Source organism: Trichoderma aggressivum (genome assembly GCF_033847375.1).
Source record: "Trichoderma aggressivum f. europaeum strain CBS 100526 chromosome Unknown scaffold_026, whole genome shotgun sequence".
In the NCBI taxonomy this organism is placed as follows: Eukaryota; Fungi; Ascomycota; class Sordariomycetes; order Hypocreales; family Hypocreaceae; genus Trichoderma; species Trichoderma aggressivum.
In genome coordinates this window covers 488,092-512,064 of record NW_026946392.1, presented here as the reverse complement: position 1 = coordinate 512,064, position 23,973 = coordinate 488,092, and the positions used below count along the sequence as shown (strand labels likewise).

Sequence of the window (23,973 nt, the reverse complement as noted above, 5' to 3'; positions counted from 1 at the left end):
CGACAGGGATGGAGGAATGGTAAAATTCCAGTCATACAGACTTGCACAGCCCATGCAGTGTGCCGCCCTCCATCCCGCCAGCCTCGCAAATGCGCACTGTGCTCGACTTTGAGGTTGCGGGTACGATGCCACACCCACATTGTTTTTGTTTTGTTGCTTATTGCTGCTTGTGTGATTCTTTGCAGAGAATAATTAATGGCAAATGAGAATGTTATTTCGCACTATGTAGCAGGTTCGCTGCTGAAAACTCCCAGAGAGTTGTACGTTGGTGCACCTTTGGGCGCAAGAGAAGTACCTATACTTGTACGCCGTACGCAAAGCTACCTCTGACTTGGCGGCCAGTTATCCAAGACACTGAGAGTTCTTGAATCCGCAATGGCCTCAAATGTTGGCTTTGAGACATGAGGAAGAGTAGTTGAGACAAAGCATTGGTCAATCTCATGAGACCACATCAAGACCGCCAATTCACATCGAATATTGTTAGTCCGTACTCTACGTCCCGTAGTTCACCATCAGCGTTGTCCGGTATCCTGCCTTTGTGTCCTGTCCACAATCACAGATCAAGATCAAGATGATCGTGGAACCAGCCCCGGAGATTGCCGCCCAAGCTGATGGCTGGTATGTACATAGAAATCTTAGCCCGTTTGTCCTTGTTGCACTTCCAATTTTGCTCCTCCTTGCTTCTTTCATCTCGGGTGACTGAGACATGCGACGTGGGCACGGCTCCTTGGGGGGCTTTTCCCGCTCCCTTCCTTTATGTTTGCCTTCCCACTCTGGTTACTCTCAGAAGCCAACCACCAGACGCCATGCTCCCTTTCTCGTTTTTCCTCATTCTGCTCCAACAGTTCTGCTGCAGGGAGCCACTGCATTTGGCCCACAACTACTTGATGCAATCAATCTTTCGTAAGGAGCGCCACGTATTGCCTCTTTGAGAAACAAGGACAGTCAGAACAAGTCATGGCGCGCTTTTGGCTGCCGGGGGTTGCCAGACTCGCTCAGATCGGGCCGCATAGAGACCACTGTTTACGGATCATGTGTACTGTAAATGTGACATTCTCCATCTTTGCCTTATGAGATGCCTTTTTTTTTTCTTCAATCATCTTTTCAAAATCAACTCATTTTCTGCACTTTTACTGCCGTTTCTTCTGGCTGGCACCCGGCTTCTCTCCCTTGGTAGATCTAGATTAAGCTTGCCTTAGCGCGTAATACTACGACTAATATCGCGGCTGACTCAGGCATCCCTGGCCATATTACGCCCGTACCGTGCGTCACGCACTGGCTGCCAATGTCAACTTCAATTGTACCTAACATGCACGTACCGTACCGTCTTGGTCCGTCTCCATCATCTCCGTTAAAGATGCAAATAGCTGTCCAAGATGGAGATTGGATGAAGGAGATGGGCAAATGGGGTAGCTACAGCACCTATACGTGATAATCAGGTACGGATGAGCCCAGGTAAACACCACGCAAATATGGCGGCGAGCTGCTTGTAGGCCTCCCGGCTCATCAAGGCCTTATATTGCCCAATCGAGTTCAGACCGCAGCACAGCGCCTCTTCTCCCGCCATTACCCTCTTCATGTCCATCTTGTGTCATCTTCCACAATGTTCACCTCAATATCGTCCTTCTTAGGCTGGAAAGAAGAAGAGCCAGTGATACAAAGCTACCCACCCGTTACCATTGTTGGTGTCAGGATCCCAGCCGACGGCACTCCCGCCCACCTTCTCCCGCTCACCACAATAAGTGACTCCTCAGCTCCGGACAGCTTCCTCCTCCACGTCCCTGACCTGCGCTCCCATTGGGTTTCGGAACAAGCATGGAGATTGCGTGACCTCCACAGATTCGACCTACAGAAAGATGGTCGTGTCCCGCTCTCGCAGCATCTCCAGCAAGCGGACGACCTCAAGAACCTGCTTCGTCAGCCACAACACCTTAGTCGCGAGCGAATGCTTCATCTGCGGCAACGATATCTTGTTCCTCAGCAGCGCTTCTTTGTACAGCAACACAATCATTATCATTACTGTCTGGGGGCCTACTACGTCTTCTACTCATTTGCAGTCGACGATTTGCCAGTCAACAAATTTGTCCCTCGTTGGATTGAGGAAAATAATGATGTCCACCTCACCCACCGTTATTTTGGAGATGTTTTTGTGGTGAAAATAAGCCAGGATGAGGTTGGACAGGACGGCCGAGCTGCTTATGAAGACGTAGATCCGCTGTTTCTAGATTTCCTGGTTGATGATGCTGCCTGTTCGAAAACACTCATTCCCTTGCTTCACCTACGAGAAGAACAGAAGATGATTGGAGGTCCCAACATTTTCTAAGTACACAGAGTACAGTAAGGATTGCAATAGGTATCGCGGAGTGCTACTAAATTAAGTAGTCTGATTACTACCAGGTGTGTTGGAGAGTGCGGTTCAGCAGTTTCAGCATAAAACTTCAGCTCTCATTAGAACTATATTTTATAAATCTCACACTCCCATTAGCTCCGATTAACCGCTCTCGCTTGTATCAATCAAACATTTTCTAAATCACCACCTAGTCTATACGTAACTACCAAATACCTACTCATATCTTCGTACATCTGGAAAATAACGTCAAGCCAATTGCTACAGGGTATTCTGTATTGTTGGCTCACCGAAACTTCACCTCAGGCAGCAGCACCAACTCGGTCAGGCCGCCAATCAGAGGCAGCACGGCACCTTCCAGCTCACTACCCGATTCATTCATAAGAGACTCTAGGCACCTTCGCCACCACATCACAAAGCATCAGGACATGTGTCCTCTTTCATAGCGTGAGCAAAGCTTCAACCACAAAAAGTTGTGTCATTGATCCTTTGCCATCGACCTCCTTCTCTGATCATCAACCCAGCACAACTCCATCACAGCTACAACGCGCATTGCGTCATGGCGCTGTGATGCCCCTCTAACATACACACATCCAACCAAATTTCAACCTCCATCAAAAAGCTTCATCACCAAAACAAAACATGCATCTCGAAACTCTCCTCCTCGCCTTCACCCTCCCGCTCCTCTCCCTCGCCGCCCGCCCCAACAAAAACGCAATCCTCCTCTCCGAAGTCCGCACCCTCACCCTCCGCGGCAATGGCGCAAAAACCACCTCCCGCCGCGTCGCCCCCGTGCCCCAGCTCAAGTGCATCTCTTCAAAGGCCGTCTGCGACCTCTTCCAGATCGACGTCATGCGCTGCACCAACCAGGGCTCCTCGTACGGCACCGAAGACATTGAATGGAGCTGCAGCGCCTCTCTGCCTGAGGAGTTCAAGCTCGGCAGCACCGACGTCATCTGCGAGGGCTACGCTTCTTCTGACGATCCTTATGTACTCAAGGGCAGCTGTGGCGTCGAGTACAGGTTGATACTCACCGACAAGGGCGAACAGCGGTACCCGGATGTGGCTAATCCAAATGGCCGCTGGTTCAGCGACGGCGAAGGAGGAACGGATCTGGGAGCCTGGGCGTTTGCAGCCATCTTCTTCGCGGTCCTCGGATGGATTGTCTATTCAGCATGGCGTAATGGGACCAACCCCGGCCAGAGAGCTCCAGGACGACGGGGTTATGGTGGAGGAGGAGGCGGCGGCGGCGGCGGCGGTTGGGGCCCAGGTTGGGGTCCAGGTTGGGGTCCAGGAAACGATCCGCCACCACCTTATCCAGGCACAAAACCTGATGAGACCCAGCAAGGATGGAGACCTGGATTCTGGAGCGGCCTTGCCGGAGGAGCAGCCGCTGGCTACATGGCTGGAAACCGAAACAATAGGCGGGAAGAGAGGTATCCCACACGGGGATGGGGTGCTGGGCCTTCTGGGTCACAGCCCTCGCCGTCATTTGGCTCTGGCTCGAGCTCCAGTTCAAACTCGTCCAGATACGAAAGCACAGGTTTCGGTTCGACGCGGCGCAGATGAGATGGCTGGCCGTATGTAATATCAGGGCCGAGTTTATCGAGGCACCAAGTGCTGGCAGAGTACCTGGTAACGAAATGAAGGCACAAAATAAGGGACAAACAAAACTAATATAAGGGTCAGAATGGCGCCGAGTTTGCCGGCTTTTCTCTTATCCAACCCGACCTCGCTCCCCATTGAGCTCTCTTGGGCAGTGGGCTAGCATCTGCCTATCATGTTTCATATTATGTACATTGGTGGAACATTTCCCATATCCTTCTTGCTCGTTAAACGTACACTGAAGCCACATTGTCCAACCCGCCTACCCCCTATAACCCCTTCCGAAAAAAATAAGAAAGAAACAATAACAAAGAGAAAAAGATAACAAACAAACAAACAAACAAACAGCAAATCAGTAACAGAAACAGCCTCGGCCGCGGATCCAACCGCTAGCAAACACCCCTCTTGCGCCAGTTAACACAGTGAAAGAGCTCGTAAAAATCCTCTAGTCGTGTCCCCCCCCCCCGTAGATCCAAATGCAAAATGACCAATGCAGAATAAAACAGTACGGAAAGAATGAATACAACTTCTGGACGATACATGACGGTGCTCATTGGTTCATCTCAGAGCGAATGATGCTGATGGGCTCATTTTTAAAAGTGAACCTGCATGACATCCATCTTGTCAAACGCCCTCGAGCAGCTAGGACATTTCCGCATACGGTTGCTTATGCGGTCATCCACACATTTGTTACAGAAAAGGTGGCCGCAAGTCTTGAGCGCGGTGTTTTTGAAGTTGGTGCGGCAAACCGTACACAAGGCCATGGTCTGTTGAATTCGCGAGTCAGAATGAGCAAATCATGGGGGAAAGAAAAGAAGAGCAATTCCGCAAGAAACTTGTAACGTACCCGTAGCATGTCTTCCTCCTCTGAAGAGTTGCTCAGCGCCTTGTTCTTCCAGTTATCCCGGTCCTTCTGCATATGCTCAATTCGAACCTTGAGCTTCTCCACTTCAACCTCTTGCATTGCGTTTCGCTCTCGGATAACAGCCGTTGATGCGTCCTTTGATTTGACCAAGTTGGTCAGGTCGCCCACTTGCTTCGTGACGGATTCCGACTTTCTAACCGCCTCCAGGCTGTTGGATTCCATTTTCTTGCTTTCGGCGACCAGCGCCGCATTGGCCTGCCTCAAATCCGCCGATTGTTTCTCCAAATTGGACAGCAAAGTCCGGGTCTGAGACTCAAAGTCTTTCAACTGGGCAATCAGTTCGGCTGACTTCCCGCTCTGGTGTCTCAAAGTTCTGATCTCGCTGTTTCGAGTGTCGGCATCCTTCCGAGCAGCAAAGTACTTTTGATCCGCTTTGCTCTTCTCAGCAATGAGAATAGCCACCTTCTCCTCCAAAGCAGTGAAATCGAGCACCTTCTTCTGAGCAAGATCCTTCATCTTCTTGTACGCCTTCTCCATTGCCGGTAGCTCTTGGTTAATGGAGTCGAAATCTTGCCTCAGCTTCTTGTATCTTTGTCGCAGGTCCTCCTCTGGAATATCGTCCACGTCGCCCGCATCACCAGATTCTTCATCCCCTGCCGGTTTCAAGCGAGCAAGTTCCAATTCTAGCGCAGATATTCTGTCCTCCTTTGCTACCACAAGCTCTTTGATGTGCTCCATTGCAATCCGTTCCTGCTCTGCGTTCGCCCTGCGCTGCATGTTTTCTGCGAGTATCTCGTCCCGAGCAGACCGCACGCGAGTCAGGTCCTGGTCTCGTGCCGCAATATCTGCTTCATAGTCTTGTGCTACCTGGTTCATGTCTGCTTCGAGCTGGGTGCGGAATGCTGTTCGCTCTGCTTGGAGCTTCTCCGCCTCCTCGCGCAACTGCTTGTTGGTGGCTTCCAGAGTGTTGATCCGCTTGATGAGGTCCTCGTTTTGACTCTTAAATTGCTTGAATACATCCGTGCGGATATAATCTTCGTCTGACAGAGTTTCTCGCCGGGATTTCAGACTTGTGTTTTCCTCTTGCAAGGTTTTGAGATCTGCAAGAAGCGTCTCCAGCTGTTCCTTTTGTTTCATCGCAGCCGCTGTGGCCTCTTCATATTTCACCAACAACTCGTTTGCACTGCCGTTTGGTTCACTGGGTTCTGATCCTCCCTCGGTGGGCGTAGACGCGGGCCGTGTAGCATTAGCAAATGCCTGCTGCTCTAGCCTCTGAACCTGCGCGCTCTTGGCACGGTCGAGCTTCTTCTCGGCTTTGAAATACCTAAGCGTCGCGGCGTTGAGTTGCTCTGACATTTGTTCCTTTTCTGCGCTCAACCGGTCGAGCTTTAGGAGGTATTCTTTCTGGGCCGCTAGGAGACTGGCGATTTGACTTTCTAGCTCAGTTGTCTTGGGTGAAATATTTTCCCTCTGGGCCGCGAGTTGGGTAAGCAGTGATTCGGCCTTGGCTTTGATCGTCTTCCCTCTTTCCTGTAGGTGAGCTTGGAAATCATGTAGGTTTTTGAAGCTCACGGCCGTGAGATATGGAGTGTCTGATTCCTCAAGAGTTAGAATAACGATCATGCAACGAACGGAATATGCATATCCAGTGATTGGGCTTACCCCTAGCGTCCGCAGTCGGTACTTTGGACGTAACCAACAATTCGAGTTCTTCTAAACACTACGCCATTATTAGTCCAACGGCGTGTGGAGGATGGCGAACTAGACATTGTGCTCGGAATTGCATACCTGTCGCCACCAAGCGTCAATAATTCGTAAATGATCGTCATGGTGGACGGATCGTTTGTGTAGCTCTTCCAGACGCGATTCGGCTGTCGACGCCTTACGACTGTACTCCTGCATTTGCCGATATATCGCTCCCTTTGTATATGCCTGATATACCTAGTCAGCGCCATGTGCCCCTTATATATCGCGATAGTCGGTGTATAGAAATGACGAGGAGGGTAGAATCACGGTGGACGCAGCGCGCGGTAGGGTGAAGGATATGCAGAGCGGATTTTTGAAGTTTTATTTTTTGGAAAGCAAAGAAGCCGCTGACTGCTCTCGCTAAGCAATGAGCAACATCACTGGCTTGGTGAGCACTATCATCCAGCAACGAGGCCCCAACGAGGGCTGCAGCTGACAGGGCGGGCGAGCAGGTTGAGTGCGGAAAATGGCAAGGCAAGGCGTTTTGGGACAGTGGCGAGACGCAATCCGCCAAGTCGGGGGCGTCTCGCGGGATGGATGGGGACTGGGGCAGTGGGATCATGCGACACTTACTTCGATCCAGGTGTCTTCCTTCATGTCCGTGTTTTCATCCTTGGCCTTGGACCCATTGATGGCAACCCTCTTGCTGGGAGGAGCCAGGTCGTCGACGCCGCTGATGGCGGGTCTCTTCCTGTCCTCCATCTTGACGAGCGTGGATGGACGAGGCGAGGCAGAGGGGGTCGTTGCAACAGGCATGAGAGAGCGCGTCAGGGAGGGTCGGCAGGGAGGAGAGGGGAGGAAGTGAGGGGAGAGAAGCACAAGCAACGAGGGCTAGAGGGCAGGCGGCGGCTTTGGATTGCTCGCGCGGGCGGTCATGCAAAGGGGCGCGACGGTGAGCGTGAGGGTGAGGATGATGGAAGAGACGCAGGCCGGCCAGGAGTTGAAATTTCGAAGTTGCCTCGCAAATCAAAGAGGCACGTCTGCGCGCCAAACGAGCCTAGTGCCGCGCTAGCCTCATCAAGTTTTGCTGCTTATCGTACATGTACGTACCGTATGCGTATGCGTGCATGAGCCGGCAGAACCTCGGATGCGCTTCTGACGCACCCCACTTCTGCAACCAACTTTTCTGGCTTATCCGAGCAATCCTTGGGCGCATCTGCAAAAAAATTGGCCGGCCGTTGACTGGTGACTTTGCCAGACTTTTTGTCGACTCTGCGCCGCGGCTCTCGCCTCACTTTGTTTTCTCCGTATCAAATGGCTTGACTTTTCCAGCCCCAAAGGCAGCGCTTCGTCTTTCTTTCCGCAACCGCACAACCAGCCCGAAATGAGTTCCATGTTTAAAAAGAAGGGCGGCCTTGCCTTCAAGCCAAGGATCCCGTCTGCTCGCCCACGCCCCGCGATCCCCGCCTCAGATGTCCAAGTCGAGAAAGAGGTTATCGAGCCAGAGTCAGTAGCGATCGCGGCGGTGGAAAGCCCGAGTCTAGATACGAGAGAGGGTTCAAGCAATGTCGCCAGCACCAGCGAGTCTGAGAATGTCGCCTCTCCGGAGTCATCTAGCATTGCGAAAACAAGCCCGATTGCTACATCTGAGCCGCTGACTCAGGATGTCTCTGGGCTGAAACCTCAAGAACACACCGAACTGCCTGTCGAACAACAATCAAGCGTGCCAGAAACACCAGCGGTGCCTCATACTGTGGCGGAAGAGGCCGCGACAACAAGCCCGCAGCACTTTGAGCCACCGAACGTCCATAAACAACGAGAAATTACAGATGATGACATTGCGCCGGAACTTCGAGATCCGCCACGCCCAACTGAAAATATCCAAGACACGGCGCCCCGGGCAGCGGTAAATTTACCAGCATCGGAATCTTCATTACCCACAACCCAAGAAACCACACCGGCTGCGACTTCAGCACCGTCTACCGGCCCGAAAACGAGAAGCAGAAGGAAAGCGCCCGACTCGGCGCTAGAAAATGCCAATGCCAATGCAGACGCCGACGTCGAGGCACCACCAAAGAAACGGCAGCGCAAAGCTGCGGCAAACGAAGATGGCGCCACTGCGCCGAAGCCCAAACAGCGCAAATTATCATCCTCTCGGGATGGAACAGCAACGCCCCAAACACGGGCGAGGCGAGCCCGCTCAGTAACGCCAGACGATGCAGAAAACCAAATGGTCGATTTGCAGAACCTGAAAATGACCGACTTGACAAAAGACCTGCATATTGGCAAAAAATTCAGCCGCCATGACGAACTGCGAGAGCGAGAGCGACAGTCGAGAATAAAGGCCAAGCTCAAGAAGGTGCTCGGCGACAGCAGCCGCGACGGATCAGAAGCCCCGGAGACGGAGACACCCCCAGACGACCCGACCATCAAAAGCAAGAGCGCTACGCCCACTGCCATGCCCACGCCGGCGGCGGCGCCTGCTTCTGGCCCCCAGTTCCGCATCGTCGACGGCCAGATCATCATCGACCAGAGCTCGCTAGTTATGGACAGACACGCTCGCGCCGCGGCTACAAGGGGGGACATGGAAACCGTCGAAGAAAACGACTTCACGCGGCTCATCACAAGCAGCTCCTTCATGAACACGTCCAAGCTGAAAGGACCCAACATCTGGACCGACGAGGAAACCGAGCTGTTCTACCGCGGCCTGCGCATGTTCGGCACGGAATTCGAGATGATCTCCAAGATGTTCCCCAACAAGCAGCGCCGGCACGTCAAGCTCAAGTACAACCGCGAGGAGCGCCACTGCCCGCACCTCATCAACGCGGCCCTCATAGGCGAAAAGACTGTGCGCATCGACATTGACGAGTACAAGGCCTTTACGGGCATAGAGTTCGAGTCCGTCGAGTCCATCGAGGCCGAGCAGCGCAAGATCCAGGAGGACTTTGAGGCCGAGCAGAAGCGCATCGCTGACGAGCAGGCCGAGGTCATGCGCAAGAGACGCGAGGAGCTGTTCGCCGACGAGGACGGAGAGGACGGCAAGAAGAAGAAGAAGGGGAAGAAGAAGGGGAAGCAGACTGTGCAGTACGGGCTGAATGGCGAACCGATTCTTGCAGGGGAAGCTTGATTTATGGACTGATTTTTTTATCATTCAATCGGCTCCTCGTTATTTAATTCGGAGATTTCATTCTGTCATTTTTTATTTTCAATTTCTTTAGCATAGAATCGGCGTTTTGGGGAGAGAGAAACAGACAGACAAAGCTCGGGCAAATCACTAGGGATGGAATGATAATACCCCTCATATTTTCTGAGAAAGGGTCTTTTTTTTTTTTTGCGATGCTCTTCATTCAGCATTCGTCATCGCAAAACACGCTTCTTTCTTGTCAAGAAGCCACAAGAAATAATAAGAACATATACTTCGATTTTTTTTTCCCCTTTAGCCATTATTGCGTGTGAATCCCAAGCATATCAGTCTTACTATTTACTAAAGGGGATAACAGTTGACGGGCTCAAGGCACAACTGTTTGCTTTAACGACGATTTTTTGTGATTGCCAAATTCGATTCCGATAACTTTCATCTGACCTGTCAAAGCGTGCCATCTCACTCTGTCCTATCAGTCCTGCCCCGGGTCCATTAAGCTGGCACTTTCTTCCTCTGGCCTGGCCAACCTGCGAATGATACTTGGTTTTCAAAAAGCAACATGAGTTCGGCCGTCTGCCATGGGGCCATCCTACGCCTTTATGTTGCCAAGTCATAGTAGTCTTCGATTTGTCCCCTCCTAGCCTTTCCTTACGTATTATCGTATATGACCCTTCAATTACTTCCCAGTGCTCAGTGGGGGTTTAGTTGTTTTTTTCCCTTTTTCCTTAGTTTGAAGGCGGTTCATCGTCCTCTGGCTGATCGAACAGGAAGTTGGCCGCAAGCTCCTCATTCTTGTCGCATGCAAAGTAGGCCTGGATAGCCTGGTCGCGGTCAAATCCAAGTCGACATAACTGAGAAAAATGGTTAGTTGAAGCCTCAACGATTACCCCAGCATCAGGGCCTGAGAAAAAAAGACTGACCCGCTCAATAGCATCACGCTCCTCCTCTGTGACAGAAATGGCCTGGGCGCCGGGGGGCAAAGGAACATCATCCTCAGCATCCTCACCGAGTAGCTGTAGGAACTGGTCTGGATTTGAGGCAATCAGCTGGGCCAGCTGTGGGTTCCCTGCCCCAAGCTGCTGAAGGATGGGCTCGAGCATTTGGGGTGACTGCTGAACCACTTGTCGAAGCTGTTGGAACTGAGGGCTGTTGCGAAGGAAGTCGAGGTTACCGAGTTCGACTTGGGCAGCAGCACCAGCCGACAGGCCACCACCAGTTTGCCCGGCCGTGGCGCCAGATCTTCGCTGAGCAGCGAGATCAAACAGATTAACATTGGCGGCATCGTCAGGAGGGCCGGCGGCAGCTTCGGGACCTGCGGGGGCGGCCTGAGGAGGGGAATTTGCTCGTTGAGTCTGCTGGACGCTCTCTGGGATACCCTTCGGGGTAGAGTCAGTGGGAACTATCCTCCGGGACGGATTCAGAAGTGCTACCTACAGTCAGGAGGTACTCGACAGCTCGGTCAGGGTTGTTGAAGGCAGCGCGCATGGCGGCCTCGATCTGGGTTCTCTCAAAACCCATAGCTTCCATGCTCGCGATGGCCTCGGCGCGCTCAGAGCCCATGGCCAGGCCAGAGGGCGTGCCAGTGGAGCGGTTGGGAGTCGGGGTCGCGGGAGGAGCGGCCTGAGTAGAAGTCTGAACGGGGGCGGGGGGTACAGCAGGTGTGCTGGTAACTGGTGGCGCGGGAGTAGCTGGAGGTGCTGCAGCGGCAGCAGGAGCAGCAGCAGGCTTGGGCTGTTTGGCAGAGGTTAGGCGATGGAGAATCGCAGCAAGGCAGTCTGGGTATCGGGGCGTACCTTGTTCACCATGCAGACAACGAATCCTTTCTCCTCGATATTGTAGGACTGGACGGTATCGTCATCTTTCAAGATTTTTCCTACGCCAAGTCAGAATCAGGGCAGTGCGACGAAGCTAAGCCTGAGCCATGTCAAACCTGAGTAGATGAGCTTTTGGGTCTTGGGGTCCCAGCCCTTCTCGGCTGAAATCTTCTCCTTGACGGCGGAGATCTAATCAAAGACAAGTTTGTTAGCAAATGATGTCGACGAAAGCGCCCGCATATTGAGGCGGCATCGGCAAAGGCGACGTGGCGAAAGACGTACTTTGTCTGTGGGCTCGACATCGAGGACAAATTTTTGTTGCTTGAGATCCTGGGGGGAGAAAGAGTCGTCAGCCAAACTGATCAGGAGCCAAGGGAAAGCCGACGGTCACGGCGAAGGCCATACGACGCCCCGCGCATGTTGACCCAGAGCCAGCGACGTGACATACTCTAAACGTGACCTTCATGATGGGCAGATGTGGTGTTGCAGCGATGAGGCTGCGTCGGATAGGCGAAGAGGTGGAGCGGGATGCCTAGCTGTTGTCTTGTCGTGCCAGGCGGGCAGAGACGGATCGATGCACGAGAGTCGAGCGGAAAGAGAGAGAGAGAGAGAGAGAATGAGAGAGAATGACAGGTGCGCCGCAGTATCGCAGATGCTATCGCAGACGCAGATGCTGTGATCTGGATAGGATCTGATGGTATGTCGAGGCAAAGTTGGAGGAGAGGTGGCGCGGGCCGGTGGAAGTTGTTCAGGCTGCCCTGGGCTTTTGGAGAGGGCGGGGTCGCTCTGAGCCTCTGCTCTGCTGTGTGATCAAACCTATGGATTTCCAGTGGTGGAGAGCGGCAGAAGCGCTGGACTGAACACACCCCACAGCCACAGCACAGGGAATGCCCTCACCTCGCCTGTGCTGTACCTATGTACTTGTGCTGTACTTGCCGCAGCAGGTACCGCGGCCATGCATGCAGCGTGGTTTGCCTTTTACGCTGGCCGGTTGCGCGACCCTGAAGCTGGATTTGTGACTCTGCCAGCAAGTATCTGCCTGCCTATTACCAGTAACAGTCCTCTGTGCTCTCTCTGCCCGATGGCCGTCACTGACCTGGAATTCACCAAGCGCAGGCATGGCACGAAGTTGAGGTGACATGGCTCTGCTGAGAGTACCGTACGTAGGTAGCCTTGTAGTGTATCTTCAACAACACGCAGCAACTCAAGTACCTACACGGTACTATTACAAGCAACTGCTAATATCACCCATTTGCTGCAAATCTGTCACAGCCGTCGACTCTCTCCCAATGCTACTACCTCTATGCTACGTACATGTATTTTTCCCAGCGTCCAAATCCCATCAAATGGGCTGCCGTACCTTTTGCTTGCCGCAACTGCAGCCTAGCCTCGTTGATGACATACGCACGCCGCTACTGCCTGCTGCCTGCCAAATGCATGCATGCATGGTATCGATATCATATCGTGATAAGCCCAATCACGCATCATTTGATACGTTCCAGGTCAACTTAAGGCAATCGCTGCCTTCTGCAGAAACTTGGCAAGCTGCACCTCAGCCTTAGATCAGCACATTGGTGATTTTCTAGCGCCGCGTAAGCTTTGTACCCAGGTACACGTATTTTCATGTTGATGCCTCAGCCTCAACAGAATCCCGTCACATTGTTACGTTCGCTCAACCATCCAACGCTCGCAGAACTCTATATCGGGCCTTTGAGTATAATATTCGCAATATGTATTTAATGGGTTGCCACCCTCCCACTCATTTGCCTTTGGCCGCCCAACAGTGCTTGACGACTCCGCGACTCATTAATTCACTTTGCAACACGTGGAATCAGGAATACGGGGGCGGCGTCAAGTATACAATTCTGCTTTTTATTTTGCCAAATGTCGTATAACAACGAAGTGAAGTGAAGCCCAGTTTGAGGTGTGTGTATAGGAATATATATATCCAACGAAAAAGAAGAAGAAGAAAAAGAAGTCATCCAACGCCACGCTCGTCTAAAACTTTGGCCAACAACAAATGGTATCATCGCCATGTCCGTCCATGTCCTTCTAACTTATATATTTCCCATTTGTTTCCGTTTTTCTGGCGTTCTCGGTGAATTCGATAAAGAGTGCGGTTCGTTACTTGTATGAAGAAGAGAATAAGAAATTTTGCATACGTCAAGTCATTAAGTTGGACCCCTTGCGAGCTCATCACAGCTCCCTCCGCAGCCATTCGGGCGCAGGAGGTGCCATTCCCGGGTCGGCAAAGTCCTCCTGCTCGCCGAGATCCAACTCAGACCGGTAGGCCTTGAGCGATCTCGAGTCGAAGCTATCCTGCCTGGCGAAGGGGTGGGGTGCAATCGGCAAGCTATCGCTGCGGAAGCGGTTGAGGGAAGCATTGCTTGATCGATGGACAATGACCCGCGCCGCATCCGGAGCTGCCATGACAATGGTGCCTGGCGTCGCGAAAGGATGCGGGTCGGGAGAGTCGGATCGGAACAGCGGGTGGATGTGAGCCTCGCCGCTTGAGCTGGGCAGATCACGAAGCTCACGTCGAATGGACACAGGGCTGTAGCTTCGGCTGCGACGCCGGGTTTGGATACGAGGCGGCTCGAGTTCAGTAAAGGACTGCGGCGACGGACTCCGGCTGGCCACGGGGCTGGCGGGAATCGTTTCCAGCCCGCGAGGCTTGCTTTGCGTGGGCGTCGAAATCTCCAGCACCGCCTCTCGGTTGTGTACGTCCACCGAGGAGGTGTCCCAGGAATCAAAGGCATCGTCGGCCACGGTGCTTCGGTTGGCAGTCGAGTCGATCGACATGGAGCGGCTCCTCTCCTTGGAGGAGCGCATCTTTGACTTGCTCGAGACGGAGCGGATTGAGTGAGCCACATAAGTCACGGACGACGCAACCGTCTCGGCCATTGACTTGCCGTCAGCCGAGTTGGAGCGGCTTCGACTTGTTCGATCATCCAGCTGCGCCATGGGGCTGGGCTGGTCCACGATGGGCATCGTCTGGCTGTATCTAATAGCCTTTAGGTTGATCTTGCGCGCGCGTCCCGACTCCTCGTCCTTGCGGGCTGGCCAAGAGATGCCAGCGGCGTCCGTTGAAGCGGGCAAGACCTGGTAAATAGTATATACGAGTTGACTGGAAACAGCCAGTCCAAGAGTGACGGAGGATCCAACGAGGAGGTGTTTATTTGCGCCTCCATCGTGCTTCGTCAAGTATACTAAGCCAACGAGCGACGTTACGGTCGCAATTACACCAGCCGTGATTTCGAGACCAAAGAGAATCGCCCGCCAGAGTTTCGACTGCCCGGGGAATGTAGATAGAACATCAGCTGCAATTAGCCATCCGACAAGGATCAAAATCGCAGCGTCGAATACAGCAGCGATAGTCGATGCTATCCTGCCCGGCGATGTCTGAGAAAGGCTGACGCTGATTGCGCTTTGCGTGCACATCGTGGCCATCGTTGTAAGGAGAGCAAACGCTCCCAGCGCCAAAGAAAGAATGCGAGCCATTGCGTTCAGAATGAGAGTCGCCAACCAAAGGAGGAAATTCGAAAGAAGGAGAAAGGGATTGCTCGTGGAAGAATTCCAGTGTGAATGAGGGGACTGAAACACAGAGGCTTGCGGCAGCCAACTGATTGGTCACCAACGAACGACAATGCAGGCGCCCAGAGGCGGTTAACCGACAGCTCAGCCAGGAATATGAAACGATGAGACGTAGAAATAAAAAATAACGATTGATGGCAGCCAACAAAACCCTCCTCAAGGTGCGAGGCAAAAGTGATGCTGCTGGGCTGTTCGGCTCTAGTGCGATTTGCCTAGGCCCGGCAGATGGTGGGATTCCGGGGCTTGTGATTTTTGTGATAAGTGACAGTCGAGACAGGTGACAGCAGCCACGGTACAAGTAAACGAAGGTCGGCAGAAAGCCAGTCGTTGGTTTTCATTGATTCGATTGGGTCGGAAGAGGAGTGTTACAATGGCTTGGGGACAAGCATTCCGAAGGAGAGGGGAAGAGAGCGACGAGTCCAACAGGAGGGTGGATTACCTGCAAGAAAAGAGAAAACAGAAGAGGAGGAGAAAAGAAAAGGCAAGGCCGTGCCTGGGATGAGGGGGAAGAGCTACACTAAAAGCTGGCCGAATCTCATGCTGTCGGGGAATATTGACGCGTTTCGGGGGGGAACTTGGATTACAAGTAAAGTAAGGCTTTGTGCTAAACAAGGTGCGCGGAAGGGCATCCGGGGCGAGTGGATTGGAAGCAAAAAGAAAAAAAGTGAGATTTTTTTCTTCGCCGGGTGGATGCAGGGACAGGGGACGGCACATCTTGGGAAGGGCAACCTTGCATCGTGACAGGGGTTTGTCAAACCTTGGGTTGCTTGGCTCAGCCTAGCTTTTGCTTGTTGTTGTTTTTGTTTTATAAACAAGGCCCCGGGAGGAGGAGGAAAATGGCGGAGCAGCCGGAGAGCCTTGCTTGGTGTGTGCCTGGAACTTGGCCGGACGGCACTTTTTTAGTGCCGGGTACTAACGTTTGGAGCAAGCAAGCAAGCTGGGGGGGGTTTTTTTTTTTGCCATGTGCAAGTTCAAGTTAGTCGGTACATTTTTTGTGCGATGATGTCGGGCCAAAAGTATATTATATGACAATTGCCAATAGATGCAAAACATGCTTTTGTGCTGCGTATGACCAACCGCCGAGAGGGTTGCTTCATATACGAAAAGGCTCACGGCAGTTGCTGGACTCGGACGAGCATGCCCAAAGCAGACGCAGCACCCTCAGCTTGCTATGTCATTGTCCGTTTAAACTACTAATCGATGGATATGAAAGTCAACTTGGTCTTACGAGTACAGACAGCACCAACCCTTTGTGGGCTTCCAAACCCACTCACCAAGTGGACATGGAAGGGATGGAGAGAAACAAGATAATACAGTACGATACTCGCCTTGAGGGGGCCCAGGGTGCGAAACCTCGCTCTCTCTCCATGCCGCGCAAAAGACAGTGCAAGGAACCAAACGAGGTCCCACGGCTCTGGGACGACGGCCGCGTTCCACGTTGGGCACTTGGACGAATTGGTCCCGGAGTCATGGAAACTCCTGGCACGGAGTCATCGGGGGGCGGATCCATAATTCGGGGCACGACTCCATAGCAGTGACAGGCACGGGAAGAGCAGAGCAGTGAAGAACTTTGCAGCTCCATAATTGCACACACTGTCACTGTTCCTTTTTAATTTTTACGAGTACTTGTACAGTATGGATGCTTTGTTATTTTCCCTTAAAACTGGGCCAAGGTTGTTTTGTTTGCATGGCCCTATCCCACTTGGTTCGTCGCCCGGCTTCGCAATCCCCCGTCCAAGTTAGGGCTTGGCTGGTGATTCCATCAAAGCCCCGAGATTGGCATTTCTCGGCAAAGCTTCTTTCCCTTCCTCTCTGGGGCTGTAAATCATCGGTACCGTCCGGGTTGTGAATACGGGAATTGGGTAGCACAATGACGAGTGGTCGTATAAAAGCTTTTTCCACTCTTACGGATTACTCTGATAGTGGTAACCTAGAGAATACCCTGGCATCTGCCGTTTGTACTCGTATACATCATACAGAAGCCCAGGAGTGAGGTACGAGCACAGTGCCCAGCATTCCGTATCCTAAATTACAGAGTCATCATGCAACATGGCTACTTGTCTCGTAATACATGGAAGCAAAGAGCTCCGTCTTGCCGTGGTAATCGCACTGTAGCCGCTCCGTCGCAGGAACAGCCATGTACGAGTATATGCACGACGAGAACGCACAAGCAAGGGAAAAAATCTCGTTGACCGCCCCATCCCTTCGCTTCTGCTCTTCGTGATTGAATCATGATCATGTGCCCTAACCATCCCATGTCCGCATCTCACATGTCCGTGTCTTCGTCAGCTTTTCTCATCTCATCTCAGATTTGTGGCCAAAGTGGAAACGGTTGCCGGGCTGCCCTCCCCTGAACAAGAGCCACGTTTTGTAAGGGCGAACTGGGAAGACAGATTACTCAGAGACAAAAACAAGGCGTCTTCCGGTGTCAATGTCTCTCGGACCATCAAAATCCCCTTGCTTATTTCCATGACAGCGTCGTCCCCCCGAGCTGGGACGCGAAACACCGCGCGCAAAACCAAATGTAAACATCCATGGCCCGACCAAAAGCGCCGCAGTGGCTTGCCGCAGTACATACCAGGTACAGGTAGCAAGCAAGCAGCATTAGAGCTAAAGCCGTGCCTTTTTTTCCAGCGGCCTCAGCACCTAGCCTCAAACTCTGCAGCGCCTCTGTGGAGAGCCCGTTTGCGCTGGCCACCCCCTTTTGGGGGCTGTTTGCTGTGTGCCCCGAGCATCAAACACACACAAGCCCTCGTGATGACGACCAAGTCTCACAAAGGGCCGCCCAACGGCTGCAGAACATGTTCGTCTCAGCCCCGGAGGGCAATCTCGCCAGAATTCCTCAGCCACGTGCGACAGGATCTGCGACATTGGGCGGTGTTGAAGAAAAAAAAAGAAAAGAAAAGAAATAGCCATCGCTTTTTCCTGCAGGGAGAGTGAGAAAGGGTCGCCATCGGTACCTGCATTGGCTCCAGTCATCTGCACGTAATCACTCCAAATCCCTCCTTTTTTCTTCACCACTTGCAACGGTCATTCGCATGGGGAAATCAGTGCGATTCATCTTCAACACTTGGAACCGAGTCTGTATGAGTACTTAGGATTAGCAATCACCTTTCGCACAGTGCACGCCTACATCAAGTCCATTGTTCATGAGCACAGTGCGGCATTTACTTGCACATTCAGGCACACAAACGTGCAGCCCAGTGCGGCCCGCCGCGGAATCCAAACGTCAACCAGGCACCGGCAAATTCCAAAAAGCTACCGCTTCCGGCAAGGGGCCCCTTTGTCATGTACGGTACGAGATGTGCTTGCACTGGGTCTCTATCTCTTGCGTCCCAAGTGGAGCGGGATCCAAACGGCTGAGGCCCCTTGCAGCTCAGCTTACCAAGTCCTTCGAGCAGTTCCGCAGATTGGCCAGTAGAATGCAAACAAAATTGGAGGGCCTGCAGGCATCCTGCCCAGCTGAGGAGCCCCGTGGGTTATGGCTATTTCTGCGGAATCCTGACTAAATGATGCAAGTATGACAAGTGCTGCACTGCATGGACAGTACGGGGTACGCACAGGCGTTTTCTGCATTCCTGCTGAGCTTCGTACGTACAACGCGGGTTTCTCTATATACCTTCTAGAGTTGGTTGATCACATCGCTTCATGTCTATTTTTAACATTGATGATAAGGTAATGTCAGCTTGTCCATGGCATGACGTCAACTTGCGCAGGGTCCTCCAGAAACAGCAACGTTCCAAGCACCAGAAAGAGCACATCCAATGTCAAATAATCGGACAGCAATCGGAGGTGGAATAAATGATGGAATAATTCTACTAGCTTCAATTCCGATTCCGCTCTCTGCATCTACAAGGGAAAGCGAGATTGGATGCTACGCTGGTTTATCCGAGGAAATGAAATCGAATGGCTGGAAAAGTGACAGCAAGATCTACCTTTAAGGTTGTTCAAGATGCAATGCTAGGGTAGGTGTCAAACAAAAGACCGGGTCGGATTCTGGAAATGTTCTATTCTATCCACGACAGCACCGCCATCTACTTCCCTTGTTGGGGAGTCTATTCATACCGCGTGGCCTTCTTCTCCGTCGTCATCCATGGTCCAAAGCATTTGCATCACCTGTTCCAGCCCAGCTCAGCTTCCTTGTCTCGCATACCAGCGACAAAGTCTGTGCTGATTTGCTACTTCCTTCATTCCAGCACAAAGGCGGAGTACGAGTAGCTCGTAGATGGATTTTCGTGGGGTTGTGGCCCCTTCAACGCTCATGTGACATTTACAACATGTCGTGCAGGTGCCGATTAGCTGCCTAACCCATCGGTGACTGTGGTAACCATTCTGCTGTACTCTGTATGGCTGTGCCTTATCATGAAGCACAGACGATGGGAGGGGGGGTTTATTCACAGATGTCGAAGGATCTGGGAGTCGGGTTTCTCTCCTTGGCATCCTGTTGGGCTCCATGGAGAATGCTTGGTGAATTGGGAATTAGACTGGTATACTACTCTTCATCCCGATAATCTATTACTGCCTATAAATTCCTGCTCTCCGTCAACTTTTGACTGTTTTATCCAGCATAAAGGCCCAAGTCACGGATAATCTCCTCCACATACTATATTCAACCGTCTCAGGATATATTAACAAATACTTGGTATATTCGTAGACATGGGAGGCAATATCTACAAGCACAGGCCATACTAAACGCCAAACCGCAGCTATTTGTCTCTCACGCAGAGTCACATGGTCCCTCACATGGCTTTGCACGGACATACAAACGTCTGTGTGTAGCTTGCATCCTCGTATACGCGGAACCGTGCATGCGGTATCCAATTCATACGCCCGGTCCTCGCAATCTTGGAGAACCTCCCCCCTAACTGTACGGTGAAGAGAGAGAGCTGGGCTCCAAAGCCAAACCTTGAGGATTCGATTCCTTAGCTTCGATTACAGGAGATTTGACACGGGCTTGTTTTCTCGCCTAAACGGATATCGCTATTACTTCCCAAGGAATAATTCTCATTTGCACGCTGCCTGGATTGTTTCAAGGCTGGTTCCCACTGTTTCTGACTGTAGCCCTAACCAGCCCGTCGGATCCCGCGTCGATCAGGCTGTCGCACACCATGTTAGGTGCTAATGAGAGGGACATTTGTCATGTTCACGCTATGTACTTATCCGAGGCATCTCGGAATATCCCACGGCATCGACTCGAAGCTTGGCAAATGATGGCGGCGTGAGTCGTCGTCCTCGTACTCGTAATTGTCAAGTCTGCGAGGGTTCGCGAATCTAGTACTCCGTGCGAGGGTCGGCCAACTTTGACCACTCCTTGGCCCATCGCTGGGATTCTTCCTTTGACGTCTTGTCACCTCCAGATTCTGCAGCTTTTTCTAGGGCAATCTCCGATAATAGACTGAACATGTCAGCCCTGCCATTGGAAGCGGCAGTGAAGAGGTGTCTCTCTGCCGCATCCCTGTCGCTTACGCGAAGCAATTTGCCGAGCTCAATGTCTGCCTCAATAAGCCCTATCTCGGACAGGGACTCGAAGATTGCTCGTGCTTCATCATGCCTGCTCGTCTTGACAAATGCCTTTCCCATGCATAGCTGACAGTAAGGCTTCCATTCGAAGCCTGCTGCCCCCACCTGGAGCGCCCGTTGGAGGGCTCTGATTGCAGCCTCGTAATTCCCCTGCTCATACTGCAGTTCGCCCTCCACTGTGAGAGCGTCAGGGTCTCTGGCTGTCGAGACGAGTTGCTTGAATCGAGCCTCGACTTTTCGGAGCTGAGCGACCCGCCCGTAGGCCCCTGATCTGGCGAGATGCCGAGCAAGCGACAATATGGAAGGCCGATAGCCGGCTTCTGACGCCGACGCCCAAAGCGCGGTTGCAAACGCATCTGCGCTCCGAGGACCTCGGATTTGACGCATGATGCAGGCCGTCTCATGGATCAAGTCGACGGGGAAGCCGTTTTCTTCAGCATAGATTAGTGACCAACCAACAACGAGTGACGAACGAAGATGGAAATGAAGATTAGCTTACTGCCTGTCAATGTGGTAGACCATGGATCCGAGCCTCGGCTGATTGCCTCGTGGAACTTTTCGGCACATTTATAATACTCCTCTGGAGTATGCCGTTGAAAGGCCTCTGGGTTTCTGCTGATGACAGCTTCCAGGGATGACTGCGGAATCTCAGATAATTTGTACACTTCGAGTGGTGATGGCCCAGCTCTTTGTCGCCTGGGAACCGCATAGTGTCGTAATTGTCTAGGTTTGCCAATTGATGATGCTTGTCGCTGGATAGTAGAATTCGTCGTCGAGGCAGATCTTAGTGAGCGCGCTGGAGAGACCAAAAGCCAAACGGCCTTGCAGTAGCGGCAGGTCGACATGGTATCAGCCAGAGAGCCGAATTGAATATAGAAACGCAGCTCGCATGCGTCACAATCCAGTCAATTGCTTGAAGGAGGTGAATATCTTAATCTTCAAGCCAAGGTATGTAGGTGAGGAGAGTAGATGATGCAGAATACTCTCTTTGAACGCCTCTGATGAAATAATAATCCAATATCTAGAAGAAATTGTGTGAAACCAGAGTCTCTTCGACGTTATAGCCTTCGAAATTGCGTTATAGTTCCATGAGTCTGAGAATCGATGATAATGATCATGTGGCTCGCACGATCAGTGAGAGGTTGCTTTTTGGGCGCATTCGCTCAAGCAGACGGCCAATCAGACGCGCCAACCCAGGGCCCACCGAAATTTTTTTGAGCTTGAACCTCCAGCCATCGCAATCGATCAAGACGAAAAGTGAGAACCAAGAACAAGCAAATTCTCACAAAAAAATATTCAATAAGAAGAAACGAGATTCTTCTTCAAGTCCATCGTCAACTGAGGGGGAATTGAAGTGGCCCACCAAGGAGAATCTTGATATACGACGCGTCGGAAGCAGATATCAAACTCGGTGTGAAAAATTTCACACAGCTGCATCTCATCGCCCAACATGGTTGTTCAGACCAGGAGAAGAAAGGCCCTGCAAGAGGCAGAGGAGCCAACAAAGTCAAGCCCGGCGCGGAAGATGCCGGTGAGGGAGGAGGAAGATGATGCGGATGTGCCAGCAAAGGCCACACCAGCAAAGCGTACACCAGCAAAGGCCACGCCGGCCAAGGAGACACCAGCCAAGGAGACTCCGGTCAAGGGCACTCTCATGGTTTTTGACGACGAAGACGAATCTGAATTTCAAACTCCGGTTGGCAAGGAAGATGAATCTGAATACAAAACTCCAATCGACACAGAGTCAAATAGCGCCCCCAAAGCAGCACAGGTGGAAGACGAGGAAGAGGATAGCGACGATGAGGCACCCGAGGCTGTGTCTACCGCCAAGGCCGCCGAGGACATCAAGAAATCTGCTCAAGCCGCTCAGAAGGCTGCTCAGGAGTATGTTTCCCCAATGCTACATTTGATGTACTCGTCCTTGGACTAATGATTTGACCAGGCAAGCCGCCTCACTAAAGCGCAAGCGTCAGCAGCGCGACGAGCTCCTCAAGAAACAAGCCGAGGAGCGAAAGAAGGCCGAAGACGTCAAGCCGCAAAACGACCAGCCTGAAGCCAGGCAAACTGACTCTGGCGCCAGAGCAAGGAAGCGAGCAGAAAAGTCCCAGATCCCTACTGTCCTGCCCGCGGAATTCCTGACGGACTCCTCAAGCGAAGATGAGGCCGACGACTCCGCCGAGGTCGCAGCAGGGCCCAAGAGGCGAAAGGTGGCGGGCGTCGAGAAGAGATTGACACGTTTGGATGCCGGGCCCAAGGACGAAGTGGTCAAGTCGACGGTGTATCGGGTAGCCAAGAAGACGGACGAGAGGATGGCGCCGAAGCTGAAGAAGCACACAAAGTCTTCCAAGGAGCTGCTCTTGAAGCGAAACAGGCCTGCGGCTGCGAAATCTGGAACTGGATTCTTTAAGAGGAAATGAGGTTCTGGGGCAGCAGCGGTGCTACGTCGACTACATATGATGATACCTAAACCGTCATAACTATCAGACTTTTTCTTCCCTGTCTGGGATTCGAGACTCGGAGCGTTTACTCAAAAAGGATAATACATATATCGCATAACAGCCTGACCGACGGCTTGAGGACGATTTTACAACAATGTTTCACAAGCACCTGGTGTCTTTCAACAGCATAAGCGGCAATTCAGGCTCGGGGCGGCTCGCACAATATCGCGGATAAAGCACACGGGCGAAAACATCAACTCGGGAGAAAGAGCTTCTCAGCGACAGTTTTACAGAGTATTACTAGAAATGGCCACGGATATGTCCTGTAAATGCCTAGGTTCGATAGAATAGGAGTTTAATGTACACTTTTTTCTATTCTTGAGACTCTCAACATGAGCTACTCAGATCTTTATTCGTGCAATGCTTTCCCGTACATGAAGTTTAGCTAGCTAGGGTTAAGACTTGAAGTGAGGCAGTATTTCAGGAGACGTTTCTTAACGAGTATACGAACGCCTTGAAAACTTGGCTGAGAGTGTCTCATCCAAGTGCTGAGTCCATCATCTCCTCACCATTCACATGTGACAACTCAACCAAATCAGCATTCATACATTCCCAAACAGAGATGAACTCATCATTCCTTTTCTCCCCCTTTTTTTCTCCTCGTACATTTTTCCAGGATATCACATATAAGAAAACGACCAAAAAGAAAAAAAAACCTCCTTAATATACATGTAACACAAAACCTTGCTCATCTCACATTTCACCATCCCCAACGTCGTCATCCAGCATCACCCCCCTAAAATACTTTTCCCTCTTCTCTCTTTCCTTCTTCTCTCCTTTTCTAAAAGGGTTACAGCCACACCTTTCTCAAAGAATGTAACGCTACAGGCGCTTGTGACGATATACCAAGTACGTGCATGCGTCTAAGCTAAGCGCCCCAGAATGCAACACAAATACCTTGC

The 23,973-nt window shown here is 51.9% G+C and overlaps 8 protein-coding genes across 8 annotated transcripts; 4 read left to right on the top strand and 4 right to left on the bottom strand.

The window, feature by feature from the left end:
- Nucleotides 1-1,603: 1,603 nt before the first annotated feature.
- On the top strand, nucleotides 1,604-2,323 carry Triagg1_6636 (uncharacterized protein; the record flags this gene model as incomplete). The annotated part of the gene is made up of 1 exon (XM_062901282.1): nucleotides 1,604-2,323. One exon carries the CDS (start codon nucleotides 1,604-1,606, stop codon nucleotides 2,321-2,323), a length of 720 nt encoding a protein of 239 aa, XP_062754573.1.
- Nucleotides 2,324-2,989: 666 nt separating this feature from the next.
- Triagg1_6635 (uncharacterized protein) lies at nucleotides 2,990-3,916 on the top strand (the record flags this gene model as incomplete). The annotated part of the gene is made up of 1 exon (XM_062901281.1): nucleotides 2,990-3,916. The coding sequence occupies one exon, from the start codon at nucleotides 2,990-2,992 to the stop codon at nucleotides 3,914-3,916; it is 927 nt and encodes a 308-aa protein (XP_062754572.1).
- A 629-nt stretch (nucleotides 3,917-4,545) lies between these two features.
- On the bottom strand, nucleotides 4,546-7,319 carry Triagg1_6634 (uncharacterized protein; the record flags this gene model as incomplete). Its single annotated transcript, XM_062901280.1, has 5 exons — nucleotides 4,546-4,719; nucleotides 4,800-6,409; nucleotides 6,480-6,537; nucleotides 6,606-6,749; nucleotides 7,137-7,319. The coding sequence occupies 5 exons, from the start codon at nucleotides 7,317-7,319 to the stop codon at nucleotides 4,546-4,548; spliced, it is 2,169 nt and encodes a 722-aa protein (XP_062754571.1).
- Nucleotides 7,320-7,887: 568 nt separating this feature from the next.
- On the top strand, nucleotides 7,888-9,630 carry Triagg1_6633 (uncharacterized protein; the record flags this gene model as incomplete). Its single annotated transcript, XM_062901279.1, has 1 exon — nucleotides 7,888-9,630. The coding sequence occupies one exon, from the start codon at nucleotides 7,888-7,890 to the stop codon at nucleotides 9,628-9,630; it is 1,743 nt and encodes a 580-aa protein (XP_062754570.1).
- Nucleotides 9,631-10,370: 740 nt separating this feature from the next.
- Nucleotides 10,371-11,925, bottom strand: Triagg1_6632 (uncharacterized protein; the record flags this gene model as incomplete). The annotated part of the gene is made up of 7 exons (XM_062901278.1): nucleotides 10,371-10,496; nucleotides 10,566-11,021; nucleotides 11,080-11,376; nucleotides 11,439-11,518; nucleotides 11,576-11,648; nucleotides 11,742-11,789; nucleotides 11,908-11,925. 7 exons carry the CDS (start codon nucleotides 11,923-11,925, stop codon nucleotides 10,371-10,373), a joined length of 1,098 nt encoding a protein of 365 aa, XP_062754569.1.
- Nucleotides 11,926-13,655: 1,730 nt separating this feature from the next.
- Nucleotides 13,656-14,960, bottom strand: Triagg1_6631 (uncharacterized protein; the record flags this gene model as incomplete). The annotated part of the gene is made up of 1 exon (XM_062901277.1): nucleotides 13,656-14,960. The coding sequence occupies one exon, from the start codon at nucleotides 14,958-14,960 to the stop codon at nucleotides 13,656-13,658; it is 1,305 nt and encodes a 434-aa protein (XP_062754568.1).
- Nucleotides 14,961-20,324: 5,364 nt separating this feature from the next.
- On the bottom strand, nucleotides 20,325-21,418 carry Triagg1_6630 (uncharacterized protein; the record flags this gene model as incomplete). Its single annotated transcript, XM_062901276.1, has 2 exons — nucleotides 20,325-21,004; nucleotides 21,073-21,418. 2 exons carry the CDS (start codon nucleotides 21,416-21,418, stop codon nucleotides 20,325-20,327), a joined length of 1,026 nt encoding a protein of 341 aa, XP_062754567.1.
- Nucleotides 21,419-22,023: 605 nt separating this feature from the next.
- On the top strand, nucleotides 22,024-22,990 carry Triagg1_6629 (uncharacterized protein; the record flags this gene model as incomplete). Its single annotated transcript, XM_062901275.1, has 2 exons — nucleotides 22,024-22,457; nucleotides 22,516-22,990. The coding sequence occupies 2 exons, from the start codon at nucleotides 22,024-22,026 to the stop codon at nucleotides 22,988-22,990; spliced, it is 909 nt and encodes a 302-aa protein (XP_062754566.1).
- Between the last annotated feature and the right edge of the window lie 983 nt (nucleotides 22,991-23,973).